Source organism: Saimiri boliviensis, chromosome 1, assembly GCF_048565385.1.
Source record: "Saimiri boliviensis isolate mSaiBol1 chromosome 1, mSaiBol1.pri, whole genome shotgun sequence".
Classification (NCBI taxonomy): domain Eukaryota; kingdom Metazoa; phylum Chordata; class Mammalia; order Primates; family Cebidae; genus Saimiri; species Saimiri boliviensis.
Genome location: NC_133449.1, coordinates 67,936,091 through 67,954,210, shown reverse-complemented (window position 1 = coordinate 67,954,210; position 18,120 = coordinate 67,936,091). Strand labels below are relative to the sequence as shown.

General features: G+C 46.6%; 1 protein-coding gene and 1 non-coding gene across 2 annotated transcripts; one reads left to right on the top strand and one right to left on the bottom strand.

Annotated features, from left to right (window-relative positions):
- The first annotated feature begins 44 nt into the window (after positions 1-44).
- PCBP1 (poly(rC) binding protein 1) lies at positions 45-1,805 on the top strand. The gene has a single exon (XM_003922656.4). The coding sequence runs from the start codon at positions 344-346 to the stop codon at positions 1,412-1,414; it is 1,071 nt and encodes a 356-aa protein (XP_003922705.3). The 5' UTR covers positions 45-343; the 3' UTR covers positions 1,415-1,805.
- Positions 1,806-5,261: 3,456 nt separating this feature from the next.
- On the bottom strand, positions 5,262-5,365 carry LOC120362272 (small nucleolar RNA U13). The gene has a single exon (XR_005578226.1). It is a non-coding gene; the product is annotated as a small nucleolar RNA U13 (small nucleolar RNA).
- Positions 5,366-18,120: the final 12,755 nt, after the last annotated feature.

The window sequence follows — 18,120 nt, the reverse complement described above, 5'->3', positions numbered from 1 at the left end:
TCAAGGGGTCCTGCGCAGCAAGCACTTCCGGGGTCAGAGGGTACGCGGGGTTGAAAGCGGGCTTCCCGCCCCGCCCAGACCGCCGAGGCTGCCGCCGGAGTCGCCACCGCCGCGCCCTCGCCCACCCGCCAGCCCGCCGCTCCCGGCCCCGCTCGCCCCCTCCGCCGCCGCCGCCCGCCCCTGAGACTACGCTGCGGCCTCCCGCCCGCTCCCGCTCGCTCCCGCGGCCCTCGCTCGCCTCGCGCCGGCAGTTTTGGGCCTACACCTCCCCTCCCCCCGCCAGCCGCCAAAGACTTGACCACGTAACGAGCCCAACTCCCCCGAACGCCGCCCGCCGCTCGCCATGGATGCCGGTGTGACTGAAAGTGGACTAAATGTGACTCTCACCATTCGGCTTCTTATGCACGGAAAGGAAGTAGGAAGCATCATTGGGAAGAAAGGGGAGTCGGTTAAGAGGATCCGCGAGGAGAGTGGCGCGCGGATCAACATCTCGGAGGGGAATTGTCCGGAGAGAATCATCACTCTGACCGGCCCCACCAATGCCATCTTTAAGGCTTTCGCTATGATCATCGACAAGCTGGAGGAAGATATCAACAGCTCCATGACCAACAGCACCGCGGCCAGCAGGCCCCCGGTCACCCTGAGGCTGGTGGTGCCGGCCACCCAGTGCGGCTCCCTGATTGGGAAAGGCGGGTGTAAGATCAAAGAGATCCGCGAGAGCACGGGGGCGCAGGTCCAGGTGGCGGGGGATATGCTGCCCAACTCCACCGAGCGGGCCATCACCATCGCGGGCGTGCCGCAGTCTGTTACCGAGTGTGTCAAGCAGATCTGCCTGGTCATGCTGGAGACGCTCTCCCAGTCTCCGCAAGGGAGAGTCATGACCATTCCGTACCAGCCCATGCCGGCCAGCTCCCCAGTCATCTGCGCCGGCGGCCAAGATCGGTGCAGCGACGCTGCGGGCTACCCCCACGCCACCCATGACCTGGAGGGACCACCTCTAGATGCCTACTCGATTCAAGGACAACACACCATTTCTCCGCTCGATCTGGCCAAGCTGAACCAGGTGGCAAGACAACAGTCTCACTTTGCCATGATGCACGGCGGGACCGGATTCGCCGGAATTGACTCCAGCTCTCCAGAGGTGAAAGGCTATTGGGCAAGTTTGGATGCATCTACTCAAACCACCCATGAACTCACCATTCCAAATAACTTAATTGGCTGCATAATCGGGCGCCAAGGCGCCAACATTAATGAGATTCGCCAGATGTCCGGGGCCCAGATCAAAATTGCCAACCCAGTGGAAGGCTCCTCTGGTAGGCAGGTTACTATCACTGGCTCTGCTGCCAGTATTAGTCTGGCCCAGTATCTAATCAATGCCAGGCTTTCCTCTGAGAAGGGCATGGGGTGCAGCTAGAACAGTGTAGGTTCCCTCGATAACCCCTTTCTGCTGTTTTCCCATGATCCAACTGTGTAATTTCTGGTCAGTGATTCCAGGTTTTAAATAATTTGTAAGTGTTCAGTTTCTACACAACTTTATCATCCGCTAAGAATTTAAAAATCACATTCTCTGTTCAGCTGTTAATGCTGGGATCCATATTTAGTTTTATAAGCTTTTCCCTGTTTTTAGTTTTGTTTTGGGTTTTTTGGCTCATGAATTTTATTTCTTGTTTGTCGATAAGAAATGTAAGAGTGGAATGTTAATAAATTTCAGTTTAGTTCTGTAATGTCAAGAATTTAAGAATTAAAAAAACGGATTGGTTAAAAAATGCTTCATATTTGAAAAAGCTGGGAATTGCTGTCTTAAACTCTTTGTTGGTGCTTTTTTTTTTCTTCCCTTTTAGCCTGAGGTGTTTGGAGGGAGGAGGGAGAAGGGTGGGCCCGTCCTTGGTATTCTCTCGAGCTCTTCTCACCTTATCGGTAAGATTCCATTCCCTCTGTGCCCCAACAAAGGAACATGGCAGGCTGGGCTTGCTTTGGGATGTTTCCAGAGACAGACGGGTTCAAGTTCCAGAGAGAGGCCTCTGCCCATTTCTCTGGTAGAAACAGGGTTTTCTCGAGGGGAGAAGGTGTGCCCACTCAGTAGGACCTCCGAATGGCAGAGCGTCCTCTCCATCTAACCAGTCCCCCCACCCCCACCTCACATGATAAACTTAGGAACAAAAAAAATATTCTGGGGTGGGAGGAGCCTGGGGAAGGGTTATGGGGGAGGGAAAGGAAGAGAAGGGAGGGCAATGCGGGGGTGGTATTGGGGGCCTGGAGAAGGGCAACAGCTGCAGGGTGGTTTGGGAATAGAGGGGTCTTGGTTGGGCAGCAGGGGTGGGAGGGGGAGGGGATGGTACCAACAAGACGCACGTGTCAAGCATGCACCTGTGGCAAGGAGCCTGTCAGAGGATGTTATTACACCTGCCAAGTGGTGTATCCAGAAACAAAAGAGACCCAGTTTCCAGTTCTTCAGCTGTGTGCAATGTTTAGAGAATCGCTATACCAGGAAATAGTCCTGCCTTAATGGGTCAGTCTTAACAGGCAGGAATGTAGACTGATGATGGACTGACTATAACCTAACAAGATCTGGGTGTTAAAGATGCAGATTCCTGTGTCCCACCCCAAAACTAATCAGCTGCATTTTTAACACCCCAAAGGAGTCTTAGATTTGAATGCCACTGATTGTCTTCAGTGGAGGAAGATCCTGCTGTGAAGGCGTGGCAACCTCACGCCCACATCAGCCAATGGGACAGATCTGACCTGATGAGAGAAGGAAAACTCTGCTAGGCAAAGGCAACATTAGAAACAATAGTACACGAAAATAGAGCCTGAGATGAGGGAAAGAAGAAACAATAGTATCAAACAATAGACCACTAGGTGCCAAAGTGGGTGGTTCAAACCCCAGCCCCTAAGGGAGATCACTCATGGCAAAGAGAAGTTCTTGTGGGAGGGAAGTATTATTTGCAGTAAATATTTGTTGAGGCTTATTCTCTATAGGACATCTTCCTGAGGTACAGGCCTGGTTCTGAGAGTCCCTGGAGGTTATGATTGGGGTCTGCCATGCACCTCACACTATGGTCATGCAGGGTTAGGCAAGCAGTCACTGAAAGTAGTCCAAATTTGCTCTCACATTTGAGTTCTGCCTCTCATTCATGGCTTTGGGCAAATTATTTAATCTCTGTAAACAAAGATGTTAAAAGTAACACCTGGGCTTGTGAAAATAAGATGAAAGCATGTATGAAGACCGAACAGTGCTTAGAACACTAAATTTCAGTGTACTCTGGATTATAAAAAGCCAAAAGGCCCATTTCTGGGGGCAGAGGGTAGGCCACAACATCTGGGCAGAGAAGACAAAATTAAAAGGTAAATAACAGAGCAATGTGTGATAAATGAGTTGAACTAGAGGCCAAGACAGGTGGGGAGGGAGGGGGACCTAGTGAAGACCCAGAACTGGGAACCATGCCTTCTGGGAACAATGAGCACAAATCCAAATCAAGGCAGGAGTGGATGGTAAGCTTGAACCCTCAAACACCAAGCTGAATAGTCTAAAGAACCCCTGAAATGCTGGGTGAAGCAGTTCAAACGCCTTATGAAAAGCAGGCCTTAATACGAAAAATCAGGCTGGATGTGGTGGCTCATGCCTATAATTCCAACACTGGGAGGCCGAAGTGGGCAGATCACTTGAACTCAGGAGTTTGAGACGAACCTGGGCAACATGGCAAAACCTCGTCTCTACAAAAAAAAAAAGAAAAAGAAATATTGGCCAAGTGTGGTGGTGTGCACCTGTAGTCCCAGCTGCTTGGGAGGCTGAGGTAGAAGATCACCCTGCACCTGGAAGGTAGGTCAAGGCTGCGGTGAGCTATGATCACACCATTGCAGTCAGCCTGGGCAGCAGAGCAAGAACCTGTCTCAAAAAAGTAGGCCTCAACCTTTCCTGAACCCCTCCTCACTGCATCTTAATATTGGGGAAAGCTGGCAGTAATTTGTAAAATAATGATTTAGGCAGCGAGGCAAAATGAATTGCTACTTGGAGAGATGAAAGGCAGGAATAAGCAGTTGCCAAAGTCCCTCAAGGAAGAAGCAGGCTCTAATACAGGCTGGCAAGCGCTATCAATAGGAATGCAAGGAAAGGAGCTAGTCAATGCAGAGAAATTGAAACTAGGTAAAAATAAAAAATAAAAATAAATGTAAAAAAACGAAACTAGGTGTGGAGGCCAGAGAAGCATGTAAAGACAGGGAACAGTGAATTCAGGCATGGTGATAGAAGTAGATGCAGACAGAAATATTCAACAAGTAGCTAGAAACAGGAGACAAGACTGACGTGAAGTCAGAGCTGCATAAGGACAGAGGTAAATGAGGGGAAGGGACTAGAGATGAAGTTTTGGGGTATCTTATTGGGTCGAAGAACCTGGTTTTCTTGGTCACTGCATATTCTAGTACCTGTCACCATACTTGACACACAGCAGGGACTCAATAAATATTTGTAAAGTGTGTATGGAAGAGGCAGCCAGTGAGGACCGAAGGAATAGTTGAAGCAGCAGGAGGGAAATCAGGAGAGTGCCCTTGAGAGAAGTCAGGGAGGAACAGTCCAGGGCTGACGGCGTGACAATAATGCTGTAAGGTGGTTATTTCACAGATTTGATCAAACACCTACTGTGGGCAAAGTACTCTGAACTACAATGTGCTGTTGTGGTGCACTTGGAAGATGTCTAGTAGCTGATTACAGTTAGAATATGATCTTTGGTAATGGGAGGCAGAGGAGGTGGAAGAAGCCATAAAATTATCTGGGGCTAAATTATCATCAGCCTGGAATACCATAACAAAGGCTTTGAGCTTCGTACTGAAAATCAGCAGTCTCCAAACATTTTCTTAAAGTGTAGGCCTTCAATAGCAAGTCTTTAGCATATACCTTTATAACACGTTTCTTTACTTATAAATTATATATGTAGGCTAATCCTCATGCTTATCTATAATCTATATATAAGCAGAATTCTACATATGATATGCATTATAAACACAAAAATATTTATTTAAAAACAAGTGAAATCTCTTATGAATCAGACAAGAGAAATTTTTCTAATTGAAATCTTTATTTATTTATTTATTTATTTATTTATTTATTTATTCTGAGATGGAGTCTCACTGTTACCCAGAGTGCCTCAGCTCACTGCAACCTCTGCCTCCTGGCTTCAAGCAGTTCTCCTTCCTCAGCCTCCCAAGTAGCTGAGATGACAGGTTCCTGCCACTGCACCCAGCTAATTTTTTGTATTTTTTTTTCATGTCAGATGGGTAATGTGCCAACGTCTTAACAAGGTTTAAGGGTGGCACATCTCACCCAAGCATGTGAACACCCAATCGTCATGCTCATGAACTACAAAAGGATCTAATTTTTGTATTTTTAGTAGAAACAGGGTTTCACCATCTTGTCCAGGTGGTCTTGAACTCCTAACCTCATGATCCACCCACCTCGGCCTCCCAAAGTGCTGGGATTATAGTCGTGAGCCACCACTCCCAGCCCAGTATCTAAATCTTAATAGTTTTGTTGTTGTTGTTGTTGTCATTGTCGTTTTTCAGAATCAGTCTAGCTCTATCTCCCAGGCCAGAGTGCGATGGTGCAATCCTGGCTCACTGCAACCTCTGCCTCCCAGGTTCCAGCAATTCTGCCTCAGCCTCCCAAGTAGTGGGGATTACAGGTGCGCATCACCACATTTGGCTAATTTTTGTATTTGTAGTAGAGATGAGGTTTCACCATGTTGGCCAGGCTGGTCTCAAACTCCTGAGCTCAGGTTATCCGCTCGTCTGGGCCTCCCAAAGTGCTGGGATTATGGGCCTGAACCACCATGCCTGACCAATCTTAATAGGTTTTTTTTTGCCCCTTCACCCCCGTCCTTTCAGACACCAAAGGAATTCTGGGGAAAACAGTTTCACTGGAATGAGTATGCTTGGGGAGCAGAATTTCAGAAGAGTGATGTGGGGAAGGCAATTTGCAGCAGGAGAGGAGGGCATAGTCGCTGAGGGAATGGAGACAAGGGTATCCACTGCTCAAATACTTGATGGTGCAAAGGAGGGAAAGAAATAAGTCAAAAACTTGAGCAGGAGAATTGGGGAAAAGATTGTTCTGTTTTATTGGTTTTGAAAGGAACCTCACTAGAGGCAGATAATAAGGAATCAATAGTAAGCTGAATGTTAAAGGTAAGAGAAGACTATGGCTCTAGCCATAGTTTGTTGGACTGTTGGAATTGAACTCTGTCCCCTCTTCCATAGGAACTTGCATCTCAGAATTCCTCTCCTTCATCCTTTCTCTTTGGCGCAGCTTGAACATGTCCTGTCCTCTTCTGGATAGAGGGCTGGAAATTGATGAGGCCCCTACACAGTTGCTGTTTCTTGTCACAGCCTCGTTCCTGCTACCAGCTGTTAGGCCACAGCCACTGCCATAGTTGGAAAGAACCCAAACAGGTTGACAAACACCTGTTGTGTCACAGCCATAGTAGTTGTATCATGTGTTTAGACTCCCCCAGTCCCCAATCCCCTCCTTTGCCCCACGCAAATATAGATACACACACACACACACACACACACGCACACGCGCGCGCGCACACACACACACACACAAAGTACATGACTACCACGTGCTCCCCTCCAGCCAGTAGTTTGGACAGTGAATCACCACCCTTGGGTTCACCCCTAGAGCAGCTGTTTACTCCATGTGACCTGAAAAGTAAGCGGTATTTACCAAGAGCTTGAAGTCTGTGAGTTGAACCCACCTCACCCTTGCTACTCTTGGCTGTCCCAAGTGGTGAACCACATAAAGTCCAGCATCCCCGCCTGCCACCTCCTGCCAGTGAGACAGTGCCCAGCCAGACGTACAAATAGGCAGTAACAGCAAGAGAAGCCTTCCACTACCAAGTCCTCTGGTCACTTCACCTAGCCTGGCCACCTGAGGGGCCTTCCTAAAATTCATACCTAAACACATGTGTCCCCCGATCAAAGGCCTTCCAGTCCCTCCTCACCCCCATGGTCTATGAAAGAAAACCCTAACTGTTCAGCACAACTTTCCAGGCCCTTGAACATCTGTTTCCCCTCCAGCCTCGCCAGTGCAAGGCCCGCCAGTCTCCTGCCCCTACCTTCAGCTTTCCGTACAAAATAACTGGCAGTTCCCCCAAAGCCATTCTGTGTGGGCATCCTTGCCTGTGGGGCATCATTATTTCTTCACCCTTCTGATCCTGGCCATACTCTTCTTCCTTACCTGCCTGGGGTGCTGGGGCTCCTGCTCTTTCAACAGCAACATTCTGCAAGGAAAATCACTCTGCTGAGACTGGGAGACCTGAGTTCTAGTCCTGGCTCTGCTATCAGCTCACTGGGAGAGCTTGGGCAAATTCCTCCATCTTTCTGAGTCTTAGTCCTCCATCTGAGAAGACAGGGTAAGTTCAGACCCATGATTCTCTGGCTGCTTTGGAAAATAAGGCTTCCTTTGTGGGCACCCATCCCAGCTTCTGCCTCCTGCCACAGGGCTGACTTCTGACACACAAGCCTTCTGTAAGCACTCTAAGAGAGAAAAGCGGAAGTTGACAAAAAACTGGCAGCAACAAGCCCCAGCTTGGCATTTTGGGTAACTATTCATGGGCACTTGATTGAGGAGGAAGTAGAAAGGAAGAACTTCAGAGAGATTTGCTCGGAACATACCTGATCTATCGTGCCTGTCACTTTACACTTTTTCTTATTTTATTTTATTTTTTATTTATTTTTTTTTTTTTTGAGATACAGTTTTGCTCTTGTTACCCAGGCTAGAGTGCAATGGCGTGATCTCGGCTCACCGCAACCTCCGCCTCCTGGGTTCAAGCAATTCTCCTGCCTCAGCCTCCTGAGTAGCTGGGATTACAGGCACACGCCACCATGCCCAGCTGATTTTTGGTATTTTTAGTAGAGACGGGGTTTCACCATGTTGACCAGGATGGTCTCGATCTCTTGCCCTCGTGATCCACCCGCCTCGGCCTCCCAAAGTGCTGGGATTACAGGCATGAGCCACCGCGCCCGGCCTTATTTTATTTTTAATTTTAACTTATTTTTTTTTTCTTTTTTGAGACAGAGGCTCACTCTGTCGCCAGACTGGAATGCAGTGGCATGATCTTAGCTCACTGAAACCTCTGCCTCCCAGGTTCAAGCAATTCTCCTGTCTCTGCCTCCCAAGTAGCTGGAATTACAGGCATGCGCCACCATGCCTGGCTAATATTTGTATTTTTAGTAGAGATGGGGTTTCATGATATTGGCCAGGCTGTTCTCAAACTCCTGACCTCAGGTGATCCACCTGCCTCGGCCTCCCAAAATGCTAGAATTACAGCCGTGAGCCACCTTGCCAGCATTTTTTCTTATTTATTTATTTAGAGGCAGGGTGTCACTTTATCACACAGGCTGGAGTTCAGTGTCAAAATCTAGGCTCACTGTAACCTCCGCCTCCCAGGTTCAAGGGATCCTCCCACCTCAGCCTCCCGAGTAGTTGGGACTATAGTTGTGAGGCACCACAGTGGCTGTTTTTTGTTTGTTTGTTTGTATTTTTTATAGAGACAGGTTTTTACCATGTTACCCAGGCTGGTCTCGAACTTCTGGGCTCAAGTGATCCATCTGCCTCAGCCTCCCAAAGTGCTAGGATTATATGTGTAAGCCACCATGCCCAGCCTGCCCAATTTTTCAATCAAGAAAGCAATATATGAAGCCTGGCATGGTGGCTGACACCTATACTCTCAGCACTTTTGAAGGTGAAGGCAGGAGGATCAGTTGAGGCCAGGAGTTTGAGACCAGTCTGGGCAACATAGTGAGACCTTGTCTCTATTATATTTAAGAAAAACAGGCCAGGCGCGGTGGCTCACGCCTGTAATCCCAGCACTTTGGGAGGCCAAGGCGGGTGGATCACGAGGTCAAGAGATCGAGACCATCCTGGTCAACATCGTGAAACTCAGCCGGGCGCAGTGGCTCAAGCCTGTAATCCCAGCACTTTGGGAGGCTGAGGCGGGTGGATCACGAGGTCAGGAGATCGAGACCATCCTGGTCAACACGGTGAAACCCCGTCTCTACTTAAAATACAAAAAATTAGCTGGGCATGGTGGCGCGTGCCTGTAATCTCAGCTACTCAGGAGGCTGAGGCAGGAGAATTGCCTGAACCCAGGAGGCGGAGGTTGCGGTGAGCCGAGATCATGCCATTGCACTCCAGCCTGGGTAACAAGAGTGAAACTCCGTCTCAAAAAAATAAATAAAAATAAATAAATAAATTTAAAGGCCGGGCGCGGTGGCTCAAGCCTGTAATCCCAGCACTTTGGGAGGCCGAGGCAGGTGGATCACAAGGTCGAGAGATCGAGACCAACCTGGTCAACATGGTGAAACCCCGTCTCTACTAAAAATACTAAAAATCAGCTGGGCATGGTGGCGCGTGCCTATAATCCCAGCTACTCAGGAGGCTGAGGCAGGAGAATTGCCTGAACCCAGGAGGCGGAGGTTGCGGTGAGCCGAGATCACGCCATTGCACTCCAGCCTGGGTAACAAGAGCGAAACTCCGTCTCAAAAAAAATAAATAAATAAATAAATAAATTTTAAAAAAAATCGTGAAACTCCATCTCTACTAAAAATATAAAAAATTAGCTGGGCATGGTGGCACGTGCCTGTAATCCCAGCTACTCAGGAGGCTGAGGCAGGAGAAGTGCCTGAACCCAGGAGGCGGAGGTTGCAGTGAGCCGAGATCGCGCCATTGCACTCCAGCCTGGGTAACAAGAGCGAAACTCCGTCTCAAAAAAAAAAAAAAAAAAAGAAAAGAAAAACAAAAATTTAAAGGCCAGGAACCGTGGTTTATGCCTATAATCCCAGCGCTTTGGGAGGCCAAGGCAAGAAGATCAGTTGAGGCCAGGAATAGACCTTGTCTCTATTATATTTAAAAAATAAAATAAATAAATAAATAAGGCCGGGCACAGTGGCTCACGCCTGTAATCCCAGCACTTTTGGAGCCAAGGAGGGCGGATTACAAGGTCAGGAGATCAAGACCATCCTAGCCAACATGATGAAACCCTGTCTCTACTAAAAATACCAAAAAATTAGCTGGGTGTGGTGGCGAGCACCTGTAGTCCCAGCTACTTGGGAGGCTGAGAGCAGGAGAATCTCGTGAACCCAGGAGGCAGGCAGAGGTGGCAGTAAGCCAAGATCAGACCACAGCACTCCAGCCTGGCGCAACAGAGCAAGACTCTGTCTCAAAACAAAACAAAACAAAACAAAACAAAATTAAAGACCAGGAATGGTGGCTCATGCCTGTAATCCCAGCACTTTAGGAAGCCAAGGTGTGAAGATTGCTTGAGCCTGTGAGTTTGAGACTAGCCTGGTCAACATACCAAAACCCCGTCTCTACCAAAAATACAAAAAAAAAAAAAAAAAAATAGCTGGACTTGGTAATACACACCTATAGTACCAGCTACTTAGAAGGCTGAGGTGGGAGGATCACCTGAGTCCAGGAGGTCCAGGCTGTAGTGAGCTATGACCACACCACTGCACTCCAGCCTGGGTGAGAGAGACCCTGTCACCAAAAAAAAAAAAAAAAAAAAAAAAAAAAAAAGAATAAAAAATAAAAAGAAAGCAATATATATCTTTATAGAGCATACATGAATATCTAACACATATAAAAATCCATATTGGTAGGTCAGGCATGGTGGCTCATGCCTATAATCCTAGCACTCTGGGAGGCCAAGGTGGGCAGATTGCCTGAGCTCAGGAGTTTGAGACCAGCCTGGCAACATGGTGAAACCCTTTCTCTACTAAAATACAAAAATTAGCCGGGTGTGGCCGCACGAGCCTGTAGTCCCAGCTTCCGGAGGCTGAGGCAGGAGAATTGCTTGAACCTGAGAGGCAGAGGTCACAGTAAGCCGAGATTGCACCACTGCACTCCAGACTGGGTGACAGAGAAGACTCTGTCTCAAAAAAAAAAAAAAAAAAAAAAATCCTTGTCGCTATTAACATCCTCTATTCTTTGTTGTATGCATATATAAATATACTACTTTTCAATATATATATAGACACAGTATATGTGTCTATATATATATATATATATATATATATATATAGAGAGAGAGAGAGAGAGAGAGAGAGAGAGAGAGAGAAAGAGTATATAAATATACTTTTTGTTTTTGAGACAGAGTCTTGATCCATCGCCCAGGCTGGAGTGCAGTGGTGCAATCTTGGCTCACTGCAATCTCTGCCTCCTGGGTTCAAGCAATTCTCCTGCCTCACCCTCCTGAATAGCTGCGATTACCACCCCACCTAGCTAATTTTTGTATTTTTAGAAGAGATGGGGTTTTACCATGTTGGCCAGGCTGGTCTCGAACTCCTGACCTCAAGTGATCCGCCCACCTTGGCCTCCCAAAGTGCTGGGATTACAGGTGTGAGCCACCGTGCCCAGCCAAATTCACCATTTTAAAGTGTACAATCTAGTGATTTTTAGTATGTTCACAAGATTGTGTAATCATCATCACTATCTTATGCCAGTCATTTTCATCACCCCAAAAAGTAACCTTTTCATCTATTACCAGTCCCTTCCATCCTCCGTCACCTCCCATCTCCACCCCTGAGTCTCTGGCAAGCACTAGTCTACTTTCTGGCTCTATGAATTTGTTTATTCTGCACATTTCATATAAATAGAATTATACAATATGCGGCCTTTGTGTCTGACTTCTTTCATTTAGTATAAGTTTTCAAGGTTTGTCTATGTTGTAGCATGATTCAGTACTTTTCTTTCTTTTTTTTTTTTTTTTTTTTTTTGAGACGGAGTTTCGCTCTTATTACCCAGGCTGGAGTACAATGGCTCGATCTCGGCTCACCGCAACCTCCGCCTCCTGGGTTCAGGCAATTCTCCTGCCTCAGCCTCCTGAGTAGCTGGGATTACAGGCACGCGCCACCATACCCAGCTAATTTTTTGTATTTTTAGTAGAGACGGGGTTTCACCATGTTGACCAGGTTGGTCTTGATCTCTCGACCTTGTGATCCACCCGCCTCGGCCTCCCAAAGTGCTTGGATTACAGGCTTGAGCCACCGCGCCCGGCCTTCTTTTTCTTTTTTTAAGATGGGGTTTCACCATGTTGGCCAGGCTGATCTCGAACTCCTGACTTCAGGTGATCACCTCCCACCTCGGCATCCCAAAGTGCTGGGATTACAGGTATGAGCCACTGTGCCCCGCCTTCTTTCTTTTCTTTTTCTTTTTTTTTTTGAGACGGAGTTTCGCTCTTGTTACCCAGGCTGGAGTGCAATGGCACAATCTTGGCTCACCGCAACCTCCGCCTCGTGGGTTCAGGCAATTCTCCTGCCTCAGCCTCCTGAGTAGCTGGGATTACAGGCACGTGCCACTATGCCCAGCTACATTTTTTTTTTTTGTATTTTTAGTAGAGACGGGGTTTCACCATGTTGACCAGGATGGTCTTGATCTCTTGACCTCGTGATCCACCCGCCTCGGCCTCCCAAAGTGCTGGGATTACAGGCTTGAGCCACCGCGCCCGGCCCTTTTTTTTTTTTTTTTTTTTTTTTTGAGGTGGAGTTTTGCTCTTCTTGCCCAGGCTTGAGTGCAGTGGCACAATCTGCTCTCCACCTCTCAGGTTCAAGCGATTCTCCTTCCTCAGCCTCCCCAGTAGCTGAGATTACAGGCATGTGCTACCATGGCCACCAGTCTGGTATTTTAGTAGAGACAGGGTTTCTCCACGTTGGTCAGGCTGGTGTCGAACTCACAACTTCAGGTGATCCACCTACCTTGGCCTCCCAAAGTGCTGGGATTACAGGTGTGAGCCACCTCGCCCAGCGAATTTTTGCTTTTTTAGTAGAGATGGCATTTTACCATGTTGGCCAGGATGGTCTCTATCACTTGACCTGGTGATCGCCCACCTTAGCCTTCCAAAGTACTGGGATTACGGGCATGAGCCACCACGCCTGGCCTAATTTTTTGAATTTTTAATAGAGATGAGGTTTTGCCATGTTGCCCAGGCTGGTCTCAAACTCCTGGTTTAATGATCCGCCTGCCTTAGCCTTCCAAAGTACTAGGATTACAGGCATGAGACACTACGCCTGGCTTAATTTTTTGAATTTTTAATAGAGATGAGGTTTTGCCATGTTGCCCAGGCTGGTCTCAAACTCCTAGTTTAAATGATCCACCTGGCTTAGTCTCCCAAAGTGCTGGGATTACAAACTTAAGCCACCATGCCCAGCCACTTTTTTTTCTTTTTTCTTTTTTTTACTGTAGCCATTTTTGGGGTTGTAAAGTGACACCTCACTGTGGTTTTGACCTGCAGTTCCCTAATTGAGTGTCTTTTCATTTGCTTATTGGCTATTTATATACCTTTTTTTTTTTTTTTTTTTTTTACTCAGTCTCACTATTGTCCACAAGGCTGGAGGGCAAAGGCGCAATTTCAGCTCACTGCAACCTCTGCCTGCCAGGTTCAAGCAATTCTCCTGTCGCCTTCCAAGTAGAGTAGCTGGGATTACAGGCACCTCCCACCACGCCCAGCTAATTTTTGTATTTTTAGTGGAGACGGGGTTTTACCATGTTGGCCAGGCTGGTCTCAAACTCCTGACCTCAGGTGATCCACCCACCTCAACCTCCCAAAGTGCTGGAATTATAGGCATAAACTGCCATGCCCAGCCAATTTATGTATCTTCTTTGGAGAAATGTTTATTAACATCCTCCCCAGGTTGGGCAACATAGTGAAAACCCATCTCTACTTAAAATGCTAAAAGTTAAAAAAAAAAAAAAAAAAAAAAAATTAGCTAGGTGCCATGGTATGTGCCTGTGGTCCCAGCTACTCAGGAGGCTGAGGCAGGAGAATTGCTTGAACCCAGGAAATGGAAAGTGCAGTGAGCCGAGATCATGCCAGCACACTCCAGCCTGGGCAACAGAGCAAGACTCCATCTCAAAAAATACATAAATAAATAAAATCCTTTGCCTATTTTAAAAATTTAAGTTGTCTTTTTAGTATTGAATTGTAAGAGTTCTTTATATATTCTATGTGCTAGAACCTTATTAGACACATAATTTGTAAATATTTTCTCCCATTCTGTGAGTTGTCATAACTTTCTTGATAATGTCCTTGAAGCACAAACGTTTTTAATTTTAATAAAGACAAATTTTTTCTTTTTCTTTTTTTTCTTTTTTTTTTGGTAGTGGCTGCTTGTGCTTTTATTGTCATATGTAAGAAACCATTGCCTAATTTAGGTCATGAAGATTTATACTCATGTTTTCTTTTATGAGTTTTATAGTGTAAGAACTAGAACTACAGAACTCTTAGACGAAAACACAAAGAAAACAAAAATATAAATCTTCATGATCTCAGCTTTAAGTCTTTGATTCATTTTATGTTAATTTTTGTATATGGTGTAAGAGTCCAGATATGTTCTGTTGCATGTGGATATCCAGTTGTGCCAACATCATTTGTTGAAAAGACTATTCTTCATTATTTTCTATTTTTTCCCCATTTTTTACCTTAAAAGTTAGTGAACATTTTCACTACAATAGATACTATAATTTTGTGGTCTTTTTATTTGTTAATCATATGTCATTTTTTTTTTTTTTTTTTTTTTTTTTTGAGACGGAGTTTCGTTCTTGTTACCCAGGCTGGAGTGCAATGGCGCGATCTCGGCTCACCGCAACCTCCGCCTCCTGGGCTCAGGCAATTCTCCTGCCTCAGCCTCCGGAGTAGCTGGGATTACAGGCACGCGCCACCATGCCCAGCTAATTTTTTGCACCTTTAGTAGAGACGGGGTTTCACCATGTTGACCGGGATGGTCTTGATCTCTTGACCTCGTGATCCACCCGCCTCGGCCTCCCAAAGTGCTGGGATTACAGGCTTGAGCCACCGCGCCCGGCGCAATCATATGTCATTTTTTAAACCTCTCTCCTGTTTATGTACATTTGTTTGTACATTTTTCTTTTCCTTTTTTTTTTTTTTTTTTTTTTTGAGACGGAGTTGCACTCTTGTTACCCAGGCTGGAGTGCAATGGCGTGATCCTGGCTCACCGCAACCTCCGCCTCCTGGGTTCAGGCAATTCTCCTGCCTCAGCCTCCTGAGTAGCTGGGATTACAGGCACGCGCCACCATGCCCAGCTAATTTTTTGTATTTTTTTAGTAGAGACGGGGTTTCACCATGTTGACCAGGATGGTCTCGATCTCTTGACTTCGTGATCCACCCGCCTCGGCCTCCCAGAGTGCTGGGATTATAGGCTTGAGCCACCGCGCCCGGCCTCCTATTTTTAAACTCAGTCTCACTCTGTCACCCAGGCTGGAGTGCAGTGGCACAATATCAGCTCACCTGAGTTCAAGTGATTCTCCTGCCTCAGCCTCCCTGGTAGCTAGAACTACAGGCACCCGCCACCACATCCAGATAATATTTGTATTTTTAGTAGAGATGAGGTTTCTCCATGTTGGCCAGGCTGGTCTAGAACTCCTGACTTCAAGTGATTGGCCCGCCTTGGCCACCCAAAATGCTGGAATTACAGGTGTGAGCCACAAAACCTGGCTTTGCTTCTTTTCTTTTCTTTTTTCCTTTTTTTTAAATGGAGTCTCACTGTGTCATCCAGGCTAAAGTGCAATGCAGTCTCCACTTACTGCAACCTCTGCCTCCCAGGTTTAAGTGACTCTCCTGCCTCAGCCTCCCGAGTAGCTGGGATTACTGGTGTGCGCTAATTTTTGTGTTTTTAGTAGACTGGGTTTTGCCATGTTGGCCAGGCTGGTCTTGAACTCCTGGCTTCAGGTGATCCACCTACCTCGGCCTCCCAGAGTGCTGGGATTACAAACATGAGTCATCACGTCCAGCCTTGGTTTTTGTTTCTGTTTTTGTTTTTGAGATGGAGTCGCTCTGTTGCCCAGGCTGGAGTGCAGTGGCACGATCTTGGCTCACTGCAACCTCTGCCTCCTGGGTTGGAGCAATTCTCCTGCCTCAGCCTCCTGAGTAGCTGGGATTACAGGCACATGCCACCACGTCTGGCTAATTTTTGTATTTTTAGTAGAGACAGGGTTTCACCATGTTGGTCAGGCTGGTCTCAAACTCCTGACCTCGTGATCCACCGCCTCATTTTCTTAAAAGTTATCTGGTTGGGCATGGTGGCTTTCCCCTGTAATTCCAGCACTTTGGGTGGCTGAGGCAGGCAGATCACCTGAGATCGGGAGTTCAAGACCAGCCCGTCCAACATGGAGAAACCCCATCTCCACTAAAAATGCGAAATTAGCGAAGTAGAGTGACACATGCCTGTAATCCCAGCTACTCAGGAAGCTTAGGCAGTAGAATCGCTTGAACACAGGAGGCAGAGATTGTGGTGAGCTGAGATCATGCCATTGCACTCCAGCCTGGGCAACAAAAGCAAAACTCCATCTCAAATAAATAAACAACTGTTTTCTGGCTAGGTGCAGTGGCTCATGCCTGTAATCCCAGCACTTTGGGAGGCCGGGGTAGGCAGATCACCTGAGGTTGGGAATTTGAGACCAGCCTGACCAACATGGAGAAACCCTGTCTCTACTAAAAATACAAAATTAGCCAGGCATGGTGGCACATGCCTGTAATCCCAGCTACTCAGGAGTATGAGGCAGGAGAATCGCTTGAACCCAGGAGGTGGAGGTTGTGGTGAGCCAAGACTGTGCCATTGCACTCCAGCCTGGGTAATAAGAGCGAAACTCCGTCTCAAAAAAAAAAATAAAATAAAAAAGAAACAATTTTCTCCGTCTCAAAAAAAAAAAAGAAACAATTTTCCAAAACAAAAATTACTTAGTGTGAGAAAATATTTAGTGGCATTTACATTTTTGCAAATCTTAATGTCTGACAGTAGAATACACTGTCTCATGTTTGTTTCTGCATTAATCACATGTGATATCACAAATCATCTAACCTCTGGAAAATTACATTCCGTTCCAGTAATCGAATGAAAGTGAAAAAGGCAAACAACATCTTAGTTTCTTTTTTGAGATGGAGTCTTATCTGTCTTTCAGGCTGGAGTGCAGTGGTGCAATCTCAGCTCACTGTGACCTCTGCCCCCCAGGTTCAAGCGATTCTCCTACCTCAGCCTTCCAAGTAGCTGGGACTGCAGGTGTGCACCACCATACCCAGCTGATTTTTTTTTTTGTTTTTTTGTTTTTTTGGTTTTTTTTGAGACGGAGTTTTGCTCTTGTTACCCAGGCTGGAGTGCAATGGCGCGATCTCGGCTCGGCGCGATCTCGGCTCACCGCAACCTCCGCCTCCTGGGTTCAGGCAATTCTCCTGCCTCAGCCTCCTGAGTAGCTGGGATTACAGGCACAAGCCACCATGCCCAGCTAATTTTTTGTATTTTTATTACAGACGGGGTTTCACCATGTTGACCAGAATGGTCTCGATCTCTTGACCTCGTGATCCACCCGCCTCGGCCTCCCAAAGTGCTGGGATTACAGGCTTGAGCCACCGCGCCCGGCTTTTTTTTTTTTTTTTTTTTTTTTTTTTTAGTAAAGACAGGCTCTCACCATGTTGGCCAGGCTGGTCTCGAACTCTTGACCTCAAGTGATCCACTCGCCTCAACCTCCTAAAGTGTTGGGATTATAGGCATGAGCCACCACGCCCAGCTACATCTTCGTATTACTATGAAAATAGTTTTGACCTCTTAGACCCCTGAAAGGATCTCAGGAAGCCCTAAGGGCCCCTACTACTCTGAGAAACAATTCTCTAGAGAAAGATTTACCAAAGTGTCCTCTTAGCACTGTGCTTCTGTACCTTCACCAACACTGGGCATCATCTTGCTTTTTTTTTTTTTTTTTAAGCCTTTGTTAATTTGTTAAGCAAAAAGCAGGATCTCTTTGTGATTTTAATTTGCATTCTGAAAGGTTCACGATTTTTGAATTTATATTTTTTCATTTATAAACTGCCTCTTTATATCCTTTGCATCCTTTCTTCCTGGTTATGGGCATTTTGTCTTATTTATTGCAAGAGCATTCTTTTTCTTTTCTTTTCTTTCTTTCTTTTTTTTTTTTTTTTTTTTTTTGCAAATGCAGTCTGGCTTTATATCCCGGGCTGGAGTGCAGTGGCTTGATCTCGGCTCACTGCAACCTCTGCCTCCCAGATTTGAAGGATTCTCCTGCCTCAGCCTCCTGAGTAGCTGGGACTACAGGCACCCAAC